At 37.0% G+C, this 21,561-nt stretch overlaps 1 protein-coding gene across 4 annotated transcripts in view; it reads right to left on the bottom strand.

Moving 5' to 3' along the window:
• The window catches only part of CACNA1D (calcium voltage-gated channel subunit alpha1 D), a 253,198-nt gene that overhangs the window by 51,507 nt on the left and 180,130 nt on the right, over window positions 1-21,561 (bottom strand). For 2 of the 4 annotated variants that reach the window (XM_081938852.1, XM_081938855.1), the window contains exons 29-33: window positions 17,731-17,841; window positions 14,895-14,978; window positions 6,415-6,543; window positions 4,648-4,713; window positions 2,132-2,223 (exon numbers count right to left, since the gene is read on the bottom strand). In XM_081938852.1, coding sequence (XP_081794978.1) covers window positions 2,132-2,223; window positions 4,648-4,713; window positions 6,415-6,543; window positions 14,895-14,978; window positions 17,731-17,841 — 482 coding nt within the window. Of the gene's footprint in view, window positions 1-2,131; window positions 2,224-4,647; window positions 4,714-6,414; window positions 6,544-6,970; window positions 7,010-14,481; window positions 14,566-14,894; window positions 14,979-17,730; window positions 17,842-21,561 lie in introns of all 4 variants that reach the window. The other 2 variants (XM_081938854.1, XM_081938853.1) reach the window with 2 other exon arrangements.

The following is a 21,561-nucleotide window of genomic DNA, read 5'->3' as shown; positions in this document are numbered from 1 at the left end:
GCCTTATGATGTAATGTAATAGGAGTTCTATAGGAGTCCTAGGCTGCTTGTACATGTAACGTCTAGAGCCCAGATAGATGAATAAGCAGCCCAGAAATATGCAGAACTCCAATTACACTTTATCATTAGGCAACCATTGAGAATGGCACAATTAATGCAGGAGGTATCCTACTTCTCCTTCCATCCTATACTCCAGAGAGTCAGGGTCTAGTCAGGTTGGGTTTCTTCCTAATCTTTCCTTGTTTCATAAACTTAAAACATTTTTTGCACATGTTGTAGTCACCTCTGAACAGTTTCTCCAAGATCATCTCTAAATTTGCTCCATCCCTTCTATTAAATAATGCCACCTTGTTAGACCAAGGACCATCTGTTATGGCACCTATCCTATGAAGCAGACTCCCCTATGCTCAGTTTCCACCCTCCTGGCCTTCCAGAACACTGTGAAGTCTTGATTTTTTTTCTCCCAGATATTGAGGAAAAAATATAACTTTCCAGGCAGTTAGATGAGCCTAATGTAAGTGTGGTTTGCTGAGTGATACTGTAATATATGTAGCACTTGACTACTATTGTGTTATGAATTTTTATTTTTTTTAACTTGATCTGTAGATGTTTTATTCTATTGCTTTTGTTGATGTCAGTGGCTCAGAATTCATACACAAGGCAGATAACTATATTAAAAATTTTTTTGGACAAAACCAATTTTAAGAGAGTATTAGGTACAGTCTTCCTTTGTATAGGCATCTGGGACAAACTGTGTTGTTGAAAAAAAATGATGAAACATGCACCCTGGTCTTTGTATTTGTATCCCAACACTGAGTGCAGATAATGTAAGTCACATGGTTTTGTTGTGTTGTCAAAATACAGTTTTCATCATTTGCTTTCCTGTGCTACTGCAGTCAGTCCAAAACAATCTACATACCTTAGTATCTGTGTAGGCAAACTCTGACCAAATTTTCTTAGTCTGAACTTGAGGCTGCTGCTTTACTAGCTTATACTATATATGTTCTAATTGTATGATGCTACCTCTGCACTTTCTGGTCCCTGGATGGGGCTTTCCTCTTGGCTTTTCCTATGAATGTACCACCTTTAAATATATTGTTGATGTTCCTTGCAACCCCAAGGACAGGGCAGGGATCCAGCAGTTACTAAATGTATAATTTTAACACAGACTTATGTAACTGTACCTTCATGTTATTTGGGCAATAAGGGAGGATATGTGGACAGTACATGATTAGGCTACCTAAATTGCCTTTCAGCTCTCATATGTAATTTCTACTCATATTCAATTACACATTCTCACGTTGATCTTTGGCAATTGACATTTTAATTGGAAGTCACTGCAGTGTGTCTCCTTCAGTCCTTTGTCTTTTTCTGTTAGCTACTGATGACCACATAAAACATATCTACTCATGAAGTGGCTCTTTCAGCATTATGAAAAGTATCAAACGGGACAACTGTTTCAGGCTGTTTACAACGTGGTAGAAGTTTAAAGTGAATATTTTCATTTCTTTTTAAGTAAAACATTGAACGTCTGAAAAATTGTAAAAATCACCAAATGATAGAAAACAAGCAAGAATCTGGCGTTTCTTGCATTCTAGCTTCTTTGCTGTCATTTTTAATTCATTGGCAGACTAAATATATGTGGAATACTCAGAAGTTCCAGCAAAAGTACCATAATGATTCATCTGATGTCCCATCTTGGATTAAGGTATTTAAGGTTAAATATTTTACTTGTTTATGACCTATATATTATATGTACTGTTGAAGGAACAGGAGTTTAACTTCTTATGTTAATAAAGTATTTTTTCACAACCTACCACAAAACCATTCCACACATTTTTGAACTCTTTTTTTTCTTCCTAGAGTTTCAAAGTACTCCACAAGTTCAAAGTACCCTTTTTCCAGGTCAACCAAGGATCGATCCATTTGGATATAACAGGAATTGACCAACTGTTTTATTGCCCTAGCCTGATGTTATGGGCTGAGAGAAAAAGTGACTGGCCCAAAATCAGCTTTCATGCCTAAGGGGGGACTAGAACACACAGTCTCCTGGTTCCTAACTTGGTGTCTTAACCACTAGACCAACTGGATCCTTATGAACTCTATGCCAGTAATAACAAACAAATTCTACCGGAAGAGAAGAAGCACAGCTTGGGGGAAGGTTTGAAAGTTGTTGTTCCTGTTAATTTGATTGCCATCTTTCAGAGCAACTTTGCCAAATACCTGAAAGAGAAGTAACAGCTTACCCATGGTAACCTTTTTTGCAATTTTGATAAGCCTAAACAGTTGATTTTCTGCAGTATTGAGTCAGATGCTTGTAATATGAAACATTTCCTATTTTTGAACCCTAATACTAATAATACTAATAATTATTATTTACTGGCACATTGATCCTTAGCCATAATTGTCAGGTTTTACAATACAGATTGGTAGTAAACCTCAGCTCTCCAGGTGTTTAATTTATTTACTTTATTCTGGATAATTTTACCTATTAAAAGACTTCTGGATATGAATCAATTGGATAAAACACCATTATAGAGAAAAATGAAGCTATATACACATAGATTGTCCTCTGTGATATAAAGAAGTCAATGCCTTTATATAGGTCTATGCTCCAGTCAAAACTGTATACCCTTCCTTCCCACCTTTCTTAGTTAACTGATGTTTGGGTTAGCCTTAAATACATTTATATAATTCTCTAAGATCCAAAACACTGTTGCCACCTTGTCATATTTGGGGCATGCAACATCTCCATCTCTATTATCTTATCTCCTTTTGTCTCACTCATTTCCTCCTTCTGGTTGTGGGTGGAGGGTCTTTTCCTGTACTCCAGTTTAAACTGTAGACGAGCCACCCAAGGAACAGCTTAGGGTGCATTACTCTGCTTCTCTAATATTGCTCCTCAAGATGCTGAATTTGAGCACAGTAGGGCTGGCTTTATTTCTTTCATTTCTCTGTCAACCAATTGGCTTATTAGCAAGCAGCCAAAACATTAAACTTTTGTTTGCTGCTACCTTGTAAATGAATAGTTGTCCCATAAATTTAACATTTTTGAAAATTAATTATTCAATTGATGAGTGCATGGAGTAGTTACCAGACTACTGCGCACACCTACTGGTGGAGGCTTTTTACTGGATGGAGTATTTCCTTTGGGTTGGAATTTCAAGCTTAATATGGGATTTTTCACGGTAACAACATATAGATAGCAGCACAACACAGACACATTCTGGTGCACAGTATCAGGCTCATTAGGTAGAACAGGCCATAAAATCAGCTTCACACAATAACTACTTGTATTGAGATTGACTAATAAAAAATTATGAAAGCCTGATTGGGATGCATCTCCTTCTCCTTATAGTTTAGACAATTAGACCTGCCTGAGCCAATTTTAAAGATTATTTGGACTTTCTAAACTTAAATCTTGGGCCAGGTTCCTGCACATCTTTATCAAGGGGTATCTTTCTCACTCTCTACGTTGGTGGGCATGCATTGTAGATGCAGCAAGATTTAGAATGGCATGATTTTCCGATGGGAGTGGAATGCAGCAAAATGCAGCTGTTTAGTTGTGGCATATACTGTGAAGAAATACCCCTAAAAGTGGTTGGTGGAGCATCTTTGTCCTATGACAAACAGGATTAGAGCAAGACTGAGTGAAAAAAGATGGTACAATTGCAAGGAGTAGGAAAGGAAACTAAACAAACTGGAGAAAAAGTAATGGAAAATAAAACAGTGGGCAGAAATTTTCAACCCACCAAGCAGCCTTTGGGGACTTACTTACAGCTTTTATACATTCCCTATGGTTTGTTTTCCCCAACCACCAAACTAAAAAAAAAAAAAGCCAAATATTTCAGCACTTGGTTAAGGAGGAGATAATTTAGCACTTCAAAATGTTTATTATATTAATCAGAAACTTTTCTGACTCTGTAATAGATGGTATTTAAAGAAAGATCCTACTCATATTTAGTTGTGCTGATTTCAATCCTAATTCCTAATATGTATTTTTTTCTGTTACATTATTACCATGCTATGGTTAATGATCACTAACAGTGGTGGGTTCTGGATCCCGTTGCAACCGGTACAGTGCAACGGGGCCAGGCGTCCACCACATGCACGTGTGTAGCATGCGCATGCGTACTTACCACTCGCAATGCTCCAGCTGCTCGGCGGAGCATTGCGCAGGCGCCGTACGCTCCGTGCATGTGTATGTAAGCCACAATCAGCTCAAATACAGGTATGGAGAGCGGGAGGGCGGGTAGGCCCTCCGGAGCACCGTACCAGAACGGTACCTGTGCTCCCAGCAGGCACCGGTACGCCCATACTGGGGCGTACCGGTCATATCCCACCACTGTTCACTAACTATTCACTAACTTGCCTCTTTGCAAGCTTTTACTATATAGAAAAAAGTATTACAAACCTCATTTCGCATTTGTGAATGAATTAAGTAGCATTGACCACAGTTCAGTCCAGGGATTTTTAAAAAATCCATTAACTGCTAAATTTGTCCAGGAGTCTTAATGCAAGTGTTGGCAGCACATTAGCACATTCTCTATATACAATAAGTATTCTAACACAGATTGGCAAGAGACTGTTAATATCCCATCCCTTTATAATTGACTCATCAGGAAAAAAATAATTTGTTTTTATTACCTGCATTCCAATAACAGCATAGATGAAAAACAACATAGCTATCAGAAGGGCAACATATGGCAGAGCCTAAAATGAAAGGAAGTTTGAAAATAATAACTTGCATCTATTTTTGAATCTATTATGCATGGACTATACATTTTTCTATTTTTAATTTCTACTGATCAGAAATAAATAGACAAGGATTGGCAGGGAAAACTCTACAGTTATTTAAAATGCTATCCACAGATGAAAGTATGTTGTACTAAATGACACTAATGTGTTGACTTTAGTGTTGCTTGCTATTTCAGGGTAGTGACTCAACATAAAGCTGAGTCTTACTTTGCTTTAAATGTTATTTTAAAATAACGTATACAGGTAATCCTTGATTTACAATAGTTCATTTAGTGACCATTCATTCAATGGCACGGGGAAAAAGTGACTTATGGATGTTTTCACAGTTACAACCTTTGCAGCATCCCCATGGTCATGTGATCAAAATTCAGGTGCTTGGCAACTGGTTCATATTTATGACCATTGCTGTGTCCCAGGGTCATTTGATCCCCTTTTGCAAACTTCTAACAAGCAAAGTCAATGGGGAAACCAAATTCACTTAACAACCATGTTGCTAACCTAACTGCAGTGATTTACTTAACAACTGTGGCAAGAAATGTCATAAAATGGGGCAAAACCTCCTTAACAAACTCTCACTTAACAACATAAATTTTACGCTCAATTGTGGTTGCAAGTCAAGGGCTATCTGTATAGGATTAGACTTTATGGTTAATAAATGCTTTTGAAACTAGTATTCCAAATTACTAATAATTTTAATTAGTAATTTCCATCCTGTTGAACAATTAAGAACTATGATTGCATATTTCTGAATGAAGAATTAGCATTGTTGAACTAACAGAAACAGTTACGAGCCAGGTTATTATCCTCAGTCTGTAATCATGGGCACATAGAAAATATGTCTCACCAATTTCTTGTAAAAATATTTAATCAGAACTGCAAAGAATTGGGCACAATCTAAGTGCTATGCAGAATATTATATTATTCAGATCTATACACATAATCAGATCTTTGTTGGTATGGGGCCAAGGTACCTACAGAACTGTCTTCATCCCATCCCACCATCCCATCCCACCCAATCAGGCAGGCAGGGAATGTTACAGACCCCATCATTTAAAGAATTCTTATTGGTGGATTCTAGGAAGAGAGCTGTTGCCCCCCCACCTTGTGGAATATTATTCTGCAGAGATGAGACTGACCCCCAGTTTCCTGGCCTGCTAAACAGAAGTTAAGACATGCTCTGCAGCCTTACTTGGTGAGCCCAGGGGAATACGCAGTCATGGGGCCAGTTAGTTCCCTGAAAGTCCTCCCTTCGCCTTTTAACTAATTTTAATCTCTTGTCTCCTCTTAAATTTTTTTAAATGTTTTAACTTTCATATATACTGTTTTATATTTTAACATTTTATTGTATACCACCAGTCCCTCTTTGAGGAAGCTGGGCAGTACATAAATGTAAAAAATAACTACGAAATAACTAAAATAATATAAATACATATTCCAATCAATATAATGCAAGTACAGATATATATGTATATGTATGCATACCCATGCACACGTACACACAAAAACACACAGAACAGAGAGACACAGAGAAATTGAACATCCTGATTGTACACATCACCATTGTTTATAATGCATTTCCCTCTGGATCACCGTGCAATACCTAATACATTGCATATTGACTCGAAAAAAAGCAATTCTTTTAAATGATGCGCATACCTGAAATGACTTAATAAATGTCCACAATAAAGTTCGGATTCCTTCTCCCCTGCTGAGGAGCTTCACTAATCGCATAACTCGGAACAGACGGAAAAATGTGATGGAGATTCTAGCACTGTCTTCGCTGTTCTATAGGGTATTATACAGAAATCAAACCATGTAAAAAGCAGAATAAAGAACAATTCAGGAAAAAAGAAAAAAAAACAGTAACAAATGCAAGGGTGAAAGAAGTAAGGTTGGAATATGTGTCTCTGGGTCCTTTTCCATTTTATAAGTATGAGGTGACAGGGGAAAAAAATTACATGCTGGTACACAAAATCCGTACAAATGCTTCACTCATCACATGCATTTCCATGCTTTCCACATTGTTAATAGGGTCAAGTTGAATTTTCCTGTAGTACGGTTTGATAGGTACACTGACAACAAAATCAATCACTGCATACATTTTTGTAGGACAAATACAAAAAAAAAAAAAAAAAACCAGTGGAGGAAAGAATAATAAAAAGAATAAACTTGAAGTAGATGTACAATCACTGGGGTTAGTTTGCTATCTTACCCCAGATTCATCAGTTGTGACAGTTTCACTTGGCTTTGGCTTTAAAAAATTAAGAACATTATGTATTAAAATCAAAGTAAAGATGCTGAAAAATAGCTCTACTTGACAATACTGCGAAGAGGGGAAAAAAGAATTCAAATTAAAGTTTCATAATATGATGTTGATTAAGAAAAAAAAAATCCTTTTCACCTATGCCTTCATTTACATTACTGACAGAACTGTTCAAAATGTGATGTTCCACTATACTAAAATACACTTTGTTATTATTAAATTATCTGACCTTGGTTGACTATCATGATAGGCCTCCCTCTAAATCATCTTTCTCCCAAATGATGTCTTCCATATCTGTTGGGATCACAGCTCCCCAATTTCTTACCAACGCATTTGGAAACTATCAGGTAGGGAAAAGCTCTATTGATCCACTAGTCTTCAATTTATGAGTAGTTATTCTGATAGAAGTAACACCATCACAATTTTTTTAAAGGTGAGAAGTTGTAAAGAGAGGAATAGAGAAAGAGAAATAGAAAAGAATGGTGCCTCTCTATATAAATTATTGTCCCTTTTACTATAAAACTCAGAGGTATTTGAAACTTGTTATTTTGTATTTTTATTTGAACTCTAATACTATTGTTTTGGTTATCATAATGCTTCATAACAGAATAGGATTTGGCAAAGGGTTATTAAGTTATTCACCGACTGTGGATATTCCATAGAATTTACAAGTAGGGACATGGTCTAAGGTGAATACTTGGCATTCTGTCTGAACAAAACAACACTGTGTTGGTAACTTTAAAGAAACACCTGAATTTAGATAGATGATAATTCATGATTTATAAAGAGTCATGCTTCAGTTTTCATCATTATTCTGATTGTTTCCATAGTACAGAGTTCTAAATGCATATCAACTTCAGATAAGACCCTATTTCACAGTCTATCCCTGCCTTTGCGCCCTTTAGATATGACGGAACTGCAAAACCCCAAATTCAGTCTGGGAATTGTGCATTTTGCAATCCAGGTAGTTTTATAGGGTATGAAGTTGGAGAAAGTTAATCTATATTATCTTACAAGAACATTTTTCAAGAGCAGTATAAGTTGTTCTATGTTCAACAGCAAATTAAATGAAGAAAATAAAATTGCATATTGCCATAGTACAGATGTACTGCTGGCAATAACATTCTGGGATAATAAGGCTAATAGCACTTATTATCCATGGGGGCTTTCCATTCTCTGTGGAGTTCAAATTACCACCTGATTGGTAACAAATGATAAAAGGTTGCTTTGACATCCTGAACATTTGATTGGTTCCTGGGGGCAGCAGAAGAGTACTGGATTATAGATGTCTTCTACTTGATTCAAAAAAAGAGCTTTTCTCACATTCTTAGGAGAAAGAGTGTACTGTTGCTCTACCATTACTTGAGAGCAAATGTGATTTTATCGCACCGAGAGAGATGTAAATATATACAGACCACAGATTGAGATAATTGCAATAGTAGTAAAGGTAAAAATCAAGAGATAGTGAGAGAAATTCCCAGATCCCTGCTTTATATGGCCAGCCATCTGAATATAAACTGTTATAGCAATGAAGTTAAAATTGGAAAACATGCTAATTAATACTGGCTAATGTATATAAGGTACAGACTCTTAATATATAGACTTGCTAAGACATTCGATCCTTACTTTATTAAAACATTTTACCAGATCACTTTGTAATCTGACTGCATAAAATTTTAAGTACCTATGTATGTCCCCTGAAAACTATTTGGCATACCCCACAGGCAAGCAAAATACTTACATGGAATTACTGTTACATGCTTACTGTTTGATCATTTGGGGGTGTTTGGTTATTTGGGGGTTGCTTTTAGACAACAAACCTGAATATTAATGCATGTTTTCTCAGAATAATCATTTTATATACAGTGAAGATTAGACAACTTTCTTTCTTGACAAAGGTATCAGGAGTCTAGTAGCACCTTTTCAGACTAACAGTTTTTATTAAAAGGCTTAAGTTTTTGTGAGGTGTCTCTTCTGATTTCTGCTACCATCAGCTAAAAAGATAAATGTTTCCCTTGCACATATGGTATGTGCTAGTTGTTTCTGACTCTAGGGGCAGTGCTCATCTCCGTTTCAAAGCTGAAGAGCCAGCGCTGTCTAAAGATGTCTCTGTGGTCATATGTCCAGCATGATTAAACGCCAAAGGGGCATGGAAAGCTGTTACTTTCCCACCAAAGGTGGTCCCTATTTTTCTACTTGCATTTTTACGTGCTTTCAAACTGCTAGGTTGGCAGAAGCTAGGACAAGTAACAGGAGCTCACTCCATTACGTGTCGCTAGGGATTTGAACCACCGAACTGCCGACCTTTCTGATCGACAAGCTCAGTGTCTTAGCCACTGAGCCACCGTGTCTCTTCATCATCAGCTAACATGGCTCTAATTTTACTATGTCTTTAAAATAGTGGTTTTCAAACTGTTATTCATCACAGATGCCCTTTAAATATCTTTTGCGGCCATGGACAATGGCCCCAGACCCCCAAAAACCTAACTCAAGATTTAAATCATAAATTTATTTAAGTCTTCACAACCCCCTGTGTCGACCTCTCATGCCCCCAGGGGACCATGGACCACAGGTTTAAAGGACTGAATGCGCCTAAAGTGTGAGGAGCTCTAACCTGGATTTTATTTGAATGTCTAAATATGTCTCCAAGGACCCTTTCACAACTTTTTTGCATTTGCATTTTGCATTATATTAACATCTCAGTCTACAGTTTTACAGGTCAATATGCTGTAATGTCCTTTTATGTGGATTTTAAGAATCTTTGTATACCTATTTTTAGAAACAAAACAAATATGACACATCTCTTACACTGATCTTTCCTACGCAAAAGGCATGAAAGATGTTTAGAAATAAAATAAGGAGGAATGATTACTTGTGCCTGCTATGTATTTTTTCCACTTTAAGCTATAAAATATTAGTCTATTATTGGGGAGAATAGTGTGATATCATGAACATGCTATTTATTTGTCAAGGGTAAGGAGTGCTATTATTTAACTTCCACATTTGGTTTTACAGATAATGGGTATCAATTTGAGTTCTAATGAAATGGCTTGTATCTGTTGATATTGGTAATGCTGCATCCTGTTTTCACAAGATAGCTGTAGCTGCCAAAAGTAACAAATTTACTAAAATAATTTTAGGTTTTTTAACCTGCTAGATTTATAGATGTCATATATTTTGTAACACCATTGGATTGCAAGATATACACTTATTTGGATGGATGGATGGATGGATGGATGGATGGATGGATAGATAGATAGATAGATAGATAGACAGACAGACAGACAGACAGACAGACAGACAGACAGACAGACAGACAGACAGACAGATGATATGTCTGTAGGTAGAGATCCACCCTTTAAAAAATTAAAATATATAAACATCTTCTTTGCCAATCTTGTGTCTTATTTTACTTTTGATTGCATGTATCTATTTGTGGCTTCTATGTTCAGTTTCATATCTGGATGAATTTAAAGTCTTTTTGTAGTTTCTTTGAATACATGATTTATGTCTCTCAACTTATAGACATCTTTGGAATAGGGAATGCAGGCACATATGAAAAATATCAAGAAGGCAGTTCCAAGCATGTAACCAAAACACTCTTACTTTTTCTGCCAGTTGTGAATGCAATGCATGCTTTAAAGGGGACAAGATTTTCTACCCTCTTGCCCTGCCTGGATGCACTCGGGGAAGAAAGTTGGGATATAAATTAAATACATAATCACAAAATAATTTTGAAAAGTGGTCCAAAATTGTTAAAGCTAAATAAATCTTGTGTAGAACTGCCTCAAAATATAGCCGTACTTGAAAGGCCTCAGCAGAGGAATAGCTCACCTAATGGAATCACTGATTCCACAATTTAACTTCTTACTCCTACTCCTAAATTTCAGATGAAATCTTCCTTCCTGTAATTGTGGCCCATGAGATATCGTCATGTGCTCAGTGCAGAAGACAACATTGGAAACAAATATAAAGCTTTAGTTTCTAAAACACATCAATATTCCTTGATGTTCCACATTGTTCAGACTGCATGCTGACTAAAGAATTTATCATTACATTTTAGGAAGGATATACGTAAAGTGGAACATATCCAAAAGAAAGAAATCAAGGATGATATAAGGAACCTGGGAGGAAATATAATCAAAGGGTTGCTATATAGAAAACAGGTCTATGTATTTGGAACAACAGTCAATCATTCACCTTGAAATACCATCACCCAATGGTAACCAAGGAAGAAAGAGAAATAAGATACAACAAGAGGATGCTTCTTGATCCTGATCACATGATATGCATACTTTGGGACTGTGGTTATTTGCAACCCCATGTAAGGAAAAAAAATCTGATTTTATTGGCAATGATGAGCTTTCCTTTTGTTCTTACTTGACAAGGATCATATCTCACAGCAAACATCCCTCCATGCTTTATGAAGGGTTGGTAATCCATAACTCAAAGTAAATACTATTGAATACATAAATATGAACTTCCTCTTTCTTCCATATCATCTTGATTTTAAAGTTTGTTCTGTTGAATCAGACAGTGTAAACAAACAATGGACATATTTTAAAATAGCCATCCAAACTATTTCTCAGCCTGACATAAGTTCTTATAAAGACAAGTATGTCCATAGTGATTTTTCCAAAACACTTGACTTCTTTTTTCCAAATGAGAAGACTAACTAATTGCTAATACTAGTTTTGGAAATCTGGCACAATCACAGCTATTTGACTGTCCAAGAATAAAACCGAGACAGTATAAATATATTTTCTAATTGTTTATTATACTTTTCAACTTCAGAACATAAATTTCACAAAAAAACTCACCACTGAAAGCCTGTAATATATAATCCAGAATGAATCATCTAGATCAGTGTTTTTCAACCATGACACTTCAAATCCTGTGGATGTCAACTCCCAGAATACCTCAGCCAGATATGCTACGAATTCTAGGAGTTGAAGTCCATAGGTCTTAAAGTGGCCAAGGTTGAGAAACACTGATTTATGGCCAGTTAAGAGCTTTCTCTTTAAAATGAAATAAACATGAAAACTAGTGTCAGTGCCACTAGATAAACCAAAGTAGGAAATTACAAGAAGACTAAAAGTACTTTAGTGAGATTGGTTGCAACAATACAATCTTGCAAGTCTGATTGTGCTGTACCTTCTCTTCTTCTTTATAGTTCAGTGAGTTAGGGAGGCTGCTGAGAAGCTTCTGAATCTTATCTAGCTGTTGTGGACTTAAAAAAAAGGTTTCTGCCAATGTAACCCTTTTCACACACCTCGGTCAAAGCCATTTTATTACTCCGTATGGCCAGTTAATAGAAAATCATTATTGCTTGATAAATTAAATCAAAGAAGCAATTGCCTCAAATAAACATGAGGCATACAGTATGTCCTTAATAGATCAATGACACAAAACCACTTTGCTTAACCACCACAATTAGATTAGAAACTATGGTCACTTAACTGCCACAGTCACTAAGCGGAAAAACACATGTCTGTGATTGGCTTAAGACCTTATTTCCCATTTGTGAACCACCATGGTCATTAAGCAAAATATCACATGACTGAGACTTCCTCCTTATCTAGTAACTCTTTTGTCATAAGCATAAGCCAATTGCAAAGAAACCAAGAGGCAGTCCATAGCGATGGGATGCTGCAATGCTCATAAATGTGAGGATTGTTCATTAAGCAATTTTTTTCATCAATTTGACTTTGAACAGTTGCTAAATAAGGCAATCAGTGACCGAGGGCTACCTGTATTTTTTCTTCGTATTATGTTCCAATGAAATCAGGGAAGAATGCCTGCCTGAGTTCTTTTTAATACTACCTTGCTTCCCAGATCTTAAGGAAAGTTTCAGCCCTCTTTGTTTATAGAATGGTTCTTTCTTATTTCCTTCAGGGTCATCACTAGGTCAGTATATTCTGGAGAAGCTATAATAAGGTGAAATAAAAACCTCTTTGTTTGCCAGCTTTTGTACAGACACAGGTTTTTTTTAAATGTAAGCATACTTCCTAAGGGCAACTAAAAGTATTTGAAGGATTTATATCAACTGTCCGCATGCCAAATAGATAATCACAATAACTCTTCAATATATTCCATCAGTTCTGCAGCCAAAATCTGAATCTCTTGTCTGAGTATCTCTTTTAAGAGCAGGATACAAAACTTCAAGGATTTTGAGTTTAATACAGGATTAATTTGAACCAATCACAATATTTCAGTCACATCTCTTCTTTACAGTATGACGATAAAATAGTAAAAGAAAGTTTATTCCCACAATTCTGAGTTCTTTGGGGGAAAAACATAGTGATAAAAAATATAATACACAAATTGTAGCCACACACTATGAAATGTAGACATGTACAACATTGAGTTCATAAACAAATCCCTGATCTTCTTGTGTCAAGAAGCAAGCAGGAGGAAAAAAGAATTCAAACTTCCCAAGATGATCTACCCTTGTTCAACAAATCTGCTAGTTTATTTGTGCAAACCATATTAGCATGTCTCCAAATCCAGATATAGTTGAGTGCTACTCAACTATGAATTTGCTAAAGGAAATTTCAGGTACTATTGGATTAAGAATGAAGCAAGATGAAACTAAATAGCTTATCCAAAATTGTATCTATACCAAGACCATTCCTGGTATACAAACTTAATAGTGTGGATTTTTCAATTCACAGTTATATTTTAAGATTAGATTTTTAAAAAAGTATTATAACAGAGGTGTGTGTGTACATGTACACAGACACATATAAGTAATTTGGAGCTTGCTAAGTATTCCTTTCCACTGGACAAATGTTATTGAGAGATTATAAATAATTGGATATAGATTAGTAACATAAAAACACATATTTTGAAAAGCTTACAGCTGAGCTTTACACTCTAATTGTAAGCAAGATCTCCTGTATCAATAAAATTTATAATTCTAGTCATAAAATGTCTTTATAGAATTTGTAAGGCCATTTATAAAATATGATTATTAAAATTTGGATAATATATACTTTATCATTTTTTCTGTTTGCAGTACAACCTAATTTTCTTCGCCTTCTTCCACTTTGGTCCCCCGTCCCAAATATAGCTCTCTGCTAATGATGCAGATATCTCATGGACAGCAAAATAAATCAGGTCTATGCAACTTGTGACCCATCAAAGAGGTCACTCATTGTGCTTGAGGACACTTATGTCATGCAGTTGTGACCATATGGTCTTTTGAATGTGATATCTCAATTTCCATTAGAAATCTTTGTCATAGGAATGTGTGACTAGAATTCATGATTCCTCTTAATTTTGGGGCATATTCTACAGGTACTACTGTACAAATGATAGAACTCCAGTTTTGATACAAGACATAAAAATCCATTTCTTAAAAGAAGGCGAAAGGATGTATAACTCTTCCAACTACTCTTTTCTACCCTGATGCTAAATGGTCAGCCATTACTTTGTATGGGGAGAATAGGGTTACTTACATTAACTTCAGTTATAGCAATATCAACGACGCTACCAACAACAATTAAGGCATCAAAAGTGTTCCATGCATCAGTGAAATAGTGCTGTTAGGACAAGCATTCAGTAGCACGAGAAAACAGAAACAGAAAAGAAAGAGAAGAAAAGGACAGTGTTATAACACAGAAACACAATGTACCAGTACTGCATCTTTCCATCTCAAATCTGAGAAAATGGGAAGCAAGCTATGAATTATGTCTGTCCTGCATTTGGAGTTAAGAACATATCCAAAGTTCTGTGACTTGTCCAAATAACATAATAAAAGGGGGAAGGGAAAACAGAGAGAAAGAAAGAGCTGGGGGAAGGAGAAAGAAAAAGAGAGAGAGGAAAAAAAACAGCACAGTGGGATTGCAGGTGTTTGCTGGGAAATACTCACATCGGCTTCACTGAGAACGATGTCTACTATGCTGCCAAGAACGACGAGGGAGTCAAACGAGTTCCAGGCATCACTAAAATAGCCCTGAACAGAGCAGGCAGGGTGCAAATGTTTGTAATTACATATGAAATGTCAGAATATTTTCATACTTCTGTTTAACTTTTTCATAAACAGAAATTACGTCAAACAAAAATGTTGTGGCTCATGAGAAGAGAATAAACAATATTGCCTACTGAAGAGAAAGGCTTATATGTGACATGATACCAGTGCCATATGCCAACAGAGTTCTGCAGCAGATGGTTTATGTTGTAAATATGGACACAGGGTACTGGCAGTATGAGCAAAGAATATCTGTCCTCTACACTGTTCCAATGAGGCTTCACTACGAATTAACATCAACTTCTAAAGTAGTTATAGTTATGGATGAGAAATACCACAAGCCCTGCCCAACTGATGTTGCCCAAGGACACCAGTTTGCCACCTCAAGTTTAAGCTGTTGGGATACTCATGGACACCTGATAGCCTCACTCACAAGTCACCTTTCACTGCCCAAATGGATCTTTCATAACATATACTGGAAGAATGGCTGCCTGTTTAAAATCCTGGTGGGCAGGACAATTCAGAGGAGAATATTAGATTCTAAATATAATTTCATGCTTCTATGTAGTTTATTTCTGCAAACTAATGTGTTGCAACACCAAACATAAATAAAGAAGTGTCCAATAAGCGCCCTGTGTGGAGAATTAGGTTTTAAACAGAATCATTCCAAATCTTACCCCATAGATAGGATCACAATGGCTTACACAGAGCCAGACCATTTTCCATCAATGTTTTTAAAAACTTTGGCTGTGTTCTCATGGCATGGTTAACTCATCATTGGTAGAGTTAATGATTAGTATGCTGTGAGAACACTTATGCTCAGCCATAGGTTAGAAAGGGGTAGTTTTAACCTAAAATACAGCCAGGATAGTTGGAATTTGCCAACAGTTTCAAAGACAGTTTTTTTAGTAGCTGAGCTTCCTACAAGGCTGCACTTTGGGTAGAAACAGTTTGAGTCAGTTATGTGATTATGAACTGATACCTCGTCTAACAGTCTTGAAAGGTTTCCAAAAGGAAAATTCTCCAGATCTATTCAGAAGGTCTAAGGATTAAACCAGGGATCTTCTGCCTGAAAACAAGTATTCTAGCACTAAAGTATGATCCTTCTGATATTGTGTATGATTAATAACGCCCAGAATGAATTAAACATTGAACAAAGTCACTTTGACATGCAATATAAGAAATTATAAAGAAAAGTGTGAAACTAATGGGCAACAAACAGATCAGTGTGGCAGTTTAAATGAGCTTATATGACTCTTTTTAAAAATAAAATTCTCTGGGCACTCCAAAATGCTTGCCAATCCTTAACCGGAAAATATTTGAATGGGCCCCTGTTTTACTAAGTTACTATAAGATTATTGGAATTTTAAACTGCATGTCACATATTAATCAATCAAGGTACACCTTTCCCATGCTCAATATTGTTTTCAGCAATGTGTAGGGGCAAAGCAAGCAAATACAAATAAGAACACAAGTGAAAGAAATTGAGATGATTCTGGAAAAGGGAAAAATGCAATATATGGACAAGTCACAGCAAGTAAACTTGCATCACATATCTCATAACCTTCATCACTGCAATAACCGAAGATGAAATTACTTACTAGGTATCTTTTCTTTTTTGGCACACAAATCTGATACAAAATGGCAAGGGAAAATAATTCCATATTTAGTTACAGAATGCTTGGTTTTCACAACCTCATGAACTAACAATTTATGGTATTCAGTTTTTTAAAAATGTTTTAAAGTAGTGGGATGGTTTGTAGCATAAAACATGGTGTTGTCCCCCACTCCCTCATTGGTAAGTTGCAGGGCTCAACCCCTGATGACTTCTGTGAACTGAACATGCCCATCTGGAAAAGAATTCCTAAGTTCAAGTAGCTACTGACAAAGTTGAGACTCTTGGCTCAACAGACATTCTGATTCCATAGGTGGCCTTTTATGGAAGAGCCTGTCTTCTAATGGAGGTTCATCTCCACTCAGCATGTAGATATTGGAAAACCAGATTTTCATCAGTTATGAGAGATGACATGGTTTTACTCCTACTTCCAAGTATAACTGACTCCATGATGAATGGCAGAAACGACTATGCATTTACAAAGCCTGGGGTCAGATTGGATCCATAACCAAAATAAAAATCTGATAATGGCTTGAATCCAAATTGTTATTTTTGAATAATACCTGAGAACATTAAACTACTGAATTTGGGGGGAAAGTCACGTTAAATTTCTGGAGCCCATTTGCTTATTTGCAAACTGTTCATAAACTACACTGCTTCCAAAATGTGTCAGTGCCCACCTACAAACATATGTCTGTTCTATTTGCCCAAATTATATATTAAAAATCTCTGAAATGTGTGACATAAGGACACTGCCTGTTTTGTGTTATAGTACTATAATGGTTAAACATGCCTTGACATTGACATTCAATATGTTTGGGAGTATAATGTATGTTTAGAAGTATCAGAAAAAAATAGTGATTTATAACATTAATATGTTCCTTATTTATATATTACCAGAAATATTTTTTTTTAAAAAAACAATGTTTCTACATTTGATTTCCTGCAGTTGCATAAATACTGCTATCAGATTTAAGATTTCTGGTGAAGATACTGTTTTTCTCATAATTAACCATGAAAAACTTATATTTACCTATGTGTGCTGATTTAAGCATAAATACTTGTAAATTAAAACAAGCAACTAAAAAAGAAGTGCTAATTAAATCCTACTTAATCTCTTACCTTCGGTTTAAATGCAATGAGTTTCAGAACCATTTCAACAGTAAACACTGCAGTAAACACCATATTCAAAATATCCATTGCATCATTAAAAAGTTTAGACTGTCCATAGTGCTATGAATAAAACAAATGAGAAAATTATTAATATAACTAAATATTTTTTCAGGCAATCAAAATAAACAAAACAATGCATCCCTAACACTCTATTGCAAATCTTGTACTAAAAAGATTAATATGAAATCCTATGTTGTTAATACTTCACAAGGAAAAGCTTGGAAGGTGCAACATAAAGGCTAAAACCCAGGAGATGGTGTGTTCTGGTCCTTCCTTAGGCACAAAAGCTAGCTGTGTGGCTTTGACCGGTCATTCTCTCTCAGCCCAATCCACCTCACAGGATTATTATTGTGGGGAAAATAGGAGAAGGAAAGTGTATTAGCTATGTTTGCCACCTTGAGTTATTTATAAAAAACTAACCAATAACCTGGATATTGCCTGGATATTTATTTATAGGGGGGAAATGTCCAGACCAAACATAATTTCTAATATTGGATTTTTCCCCGTACCAGAGTGACCCCCCTTGTGAAGTACTGTGAAGCCATTACCATGGCAACTCCACTGTACTGTACAGTAGCCATTTTACAGGAGTACAGTAGAAGCCATTTTAAGGCACAACAGGCTGTATCTTAAAAGAACACTCACCCTGAAGGGTGCTAGGTGTCTTACCCCCACAGTATTTTTTTCCACAGGGTAAGTCACCTGTGTACCAAGTTTGGTTGAAATTGCTCGAGTCGTTCCAGAGTTATGCTGGAACACACACACACACACACACACACACACACACACTTTTATATAGAGAGAGATAATAAAAGTGAGATTAAATATAAATAAATAAACAAACATACGACAGTCTCTTATTGCCTAGCTATAAATAGCATTTATTTGTTGTCTCTTTCTAAATTTACTGTGAAATAATATACTGACATCAAAGTAAATTATTGTTCCCTATAACAAGATATTATTTCTCCCAATATTAGGAAATAATTGTTCTCAATATTTATTGCCACCCTTCCCGTTATCTAAAAAATACCCTTTTTTTCTAAATCCAATATCAATATCAATGATATCAATGATATTAAATATGATAATGCAATTCTTAAGCAACATTTTTAAGCAATTCTCAAAAGCTAGCTTAACATCAAGTCATGATTTCTTTTCATCAAATCATGTTATTTGTCAAAAGAAACCACAATGCCCAGCATAGCATGTAAATTCGGGTAAAATCAGTAAAAAGGAACTGACTAGCTTTGATCAGTGTTAAACTGGAAGCTGTCAATTGGCTGGATTCATATATTTCTTTTAATTTTGGCTTGTGAAATAAGCCAGAGTGGCTTGATCCATCTATAACTCCAATCCATAAGCAATGGCTTACAAACCACAGTGGCTGAGTTCATCAATGCCTGTAGCAAGCCAAGATGAGACAAAATTACTAAACTGTGCACTATGACATCACAATATAAGCACTACCTTTTCATTCTGCAGTAAGATTGCAGACAAGTACAGCAGTGGTGGGTTCCGCATCCCGTTGCAACCGGTTATGGTGCAACGGGGCCAGGCACCCACCAAATGAACGTGTGCAGCGCGCACATGGATACTTACCGCTCACGACACTCCGCAACATCTCCGCGATGCTACAGCTACTCAGTGGAGCGTCACGCAGCCATCGTATGCTCCGTGCGCGTACACGGAAGCCCCAAAAACTTCAAATACTAGTAAAAAGCGCGGGCGGGCCCTCTGGAGCACCATACCAGAATGGTACCTGGTGCTCCTGGCAGGCACTGGTATGCCTGTACCAGAGCGTACCGGTCGCAACCCACCACTGAAGTACAGGTAGCCTTTCACTTACATCACAATTGTGCCCAACATTTCTGTTGCTAAGTGAGACAGTTACTAGGTGAATTTTGCCCCGTTTTATGACCTTTCTTGCCACAGTTGTTAAGTGAATCACTGCAATTGTTAAGTTAGGAACTTATTTGTTAAATAAATGTGGCTTTCATGCTTGTCAGGAGGTTGAAAAAGGGGATCATATGACGCTAGAACACTGTTTCTGTCATGAGTCAGTTGCCAAGTGTCTGAATTTTGATCATATGACTGTGGGGCAATGGTCATAAGTGTGAAAATTGGTCATAAGTCACCTTTTCAGTGCTGTTGTAACATTGAGCAGTCACTAAATGAAATATTGTAAATCAAGGATTACCAGTATGCAAAAGCAAGGGTTTGGAGTTATGACACTGTAATATTCGTTTCAGTTGTCGTTCCCCTTGTTCACTGATTGATAGGTTCACAGACATTCTAACCCTAAAACCAATATGATAGCTTAGTGTGAATTATGAAACCAGGCAGTGTAATGGTTAAGCCTTTGTTCAAGGACTAGTAGAAGGCAGTGACGTGTGGTGAGGTTTATGGCTGGTGATGTCATCAAATGATCATCATGAAGGGAGGACTGTGACAACTTTGATCTTTGCAAGCGTGCAAGCAAAATACCCCAGGATCACGGTGGTGGGGACAGCAACTCCTTCTGCTGCGCTGCGGAGAACAGCCACACTTTGCTCTTCAGCAATAGCCTCAGATCAGCGCCAGCCATGGTCCCCTTCCTGTTGGCTCAGAAAGGAGGGGAATGGGACCACGTGTGCAGGAGGCTCCTCAGCGCCAGCCTCAGATCAGCGCGAGCCGCGGTCCCCTTCCTGTTGGTTCAGGATGGAGGGGAATGGGACCACGTGTGCAGGAGGCTCCTCAGCGTTAGCCTCAGATCAGCACGAGCCGTGGTCCCCTTCCCCTGCACACATGGTCCCATTCCCCTCCTTCCTGAGCCAACATGAAGGGGACCGCGGTTCGCGCTGATCTGAGGCTGGCGCTGAGGAGCCTCCTGCACATGTGGTCCCATTGCCCTCTTTTCTAAGTCAACAGGAAGGGGACCGCGGCTCGCGTGGATTTGAGGCTAGCGCTGAGGAGCACAGCATGGCTCTTCTCCGCAGCGCGACGGAAGGAGTTGCTGTCCCCGTGACCGTGATCCTGGGGTATTTTGCTTTCATCTCAATAAAGAGATGAAAGAGAAAAGGGGAGAATTTTTTTTCTTTTCATGATGAGAGCAGTGAGGCTCTGCCTCCCCTGCCTCCCCTGACTGCACGTCACTGGTTGAAGGGAAGAAGCACACAACTAAATGCCTGCTTCAAATACAAGGATTAAATATATGAAAATGCTGTTACATAGGCAAATTTAGAAGGTCCTCATTACTCAGGTTTGTAATTTTGCTTCCATTGTTCTTGTGCAAAAGGTTTCTCATTTCAATTAAATATCCAATTCTGAATTCTAAAGAATGAAAGCAAGAAAGTTTTTTTGGAAGTATTTTATTTATTTATTTATTTTAAATCCCTTATGAAACAGACTTTCTGAACAATTATAGGGAGGCCTGGAGAATTTGATGGCAATTATAAATGTGGCCAAAAGTATTGTTGCCTCTCCCTTTTTCCAATTTGCTGTGAAACAAATTGAAGCTGATACAAGCAAATGGTATACACCACTCTTCATTCCATAGTCCACAGAGCAGACATTGTGCTTTTGATGTATGAACTGCATTCTAACCACTGCGCCACCACAGCTCTTGTAAATAATAAAACTAAAATTAAAAGTAATTTTCTTAAGATTTTAGTAAAAAAAAAACCATAATTCCAAAACTATAGATGAAATCCACTGTTGCATACAAGGGTACTTTCTGAAACGTTTCTCTGTGCCACCTTGCAGTATTTCTAAATCTGTAGGAAATGCTAATCACATGCA

The sequence above is a fragment of the Natrix helvetica genome, assembly GCF_964273705.1.
Source record: "Natrix helvetica genome assembly, chromosome: 1".
Lineage (NCBI taxonomy): Eukaryota > Metazoa > Chordata > Lepidosauria > Squamata > Natricidae > Natrix > Natrix helvetica.
This window is presented reverse-complemented; position numbering and strand designations above follow the sequence as displayed.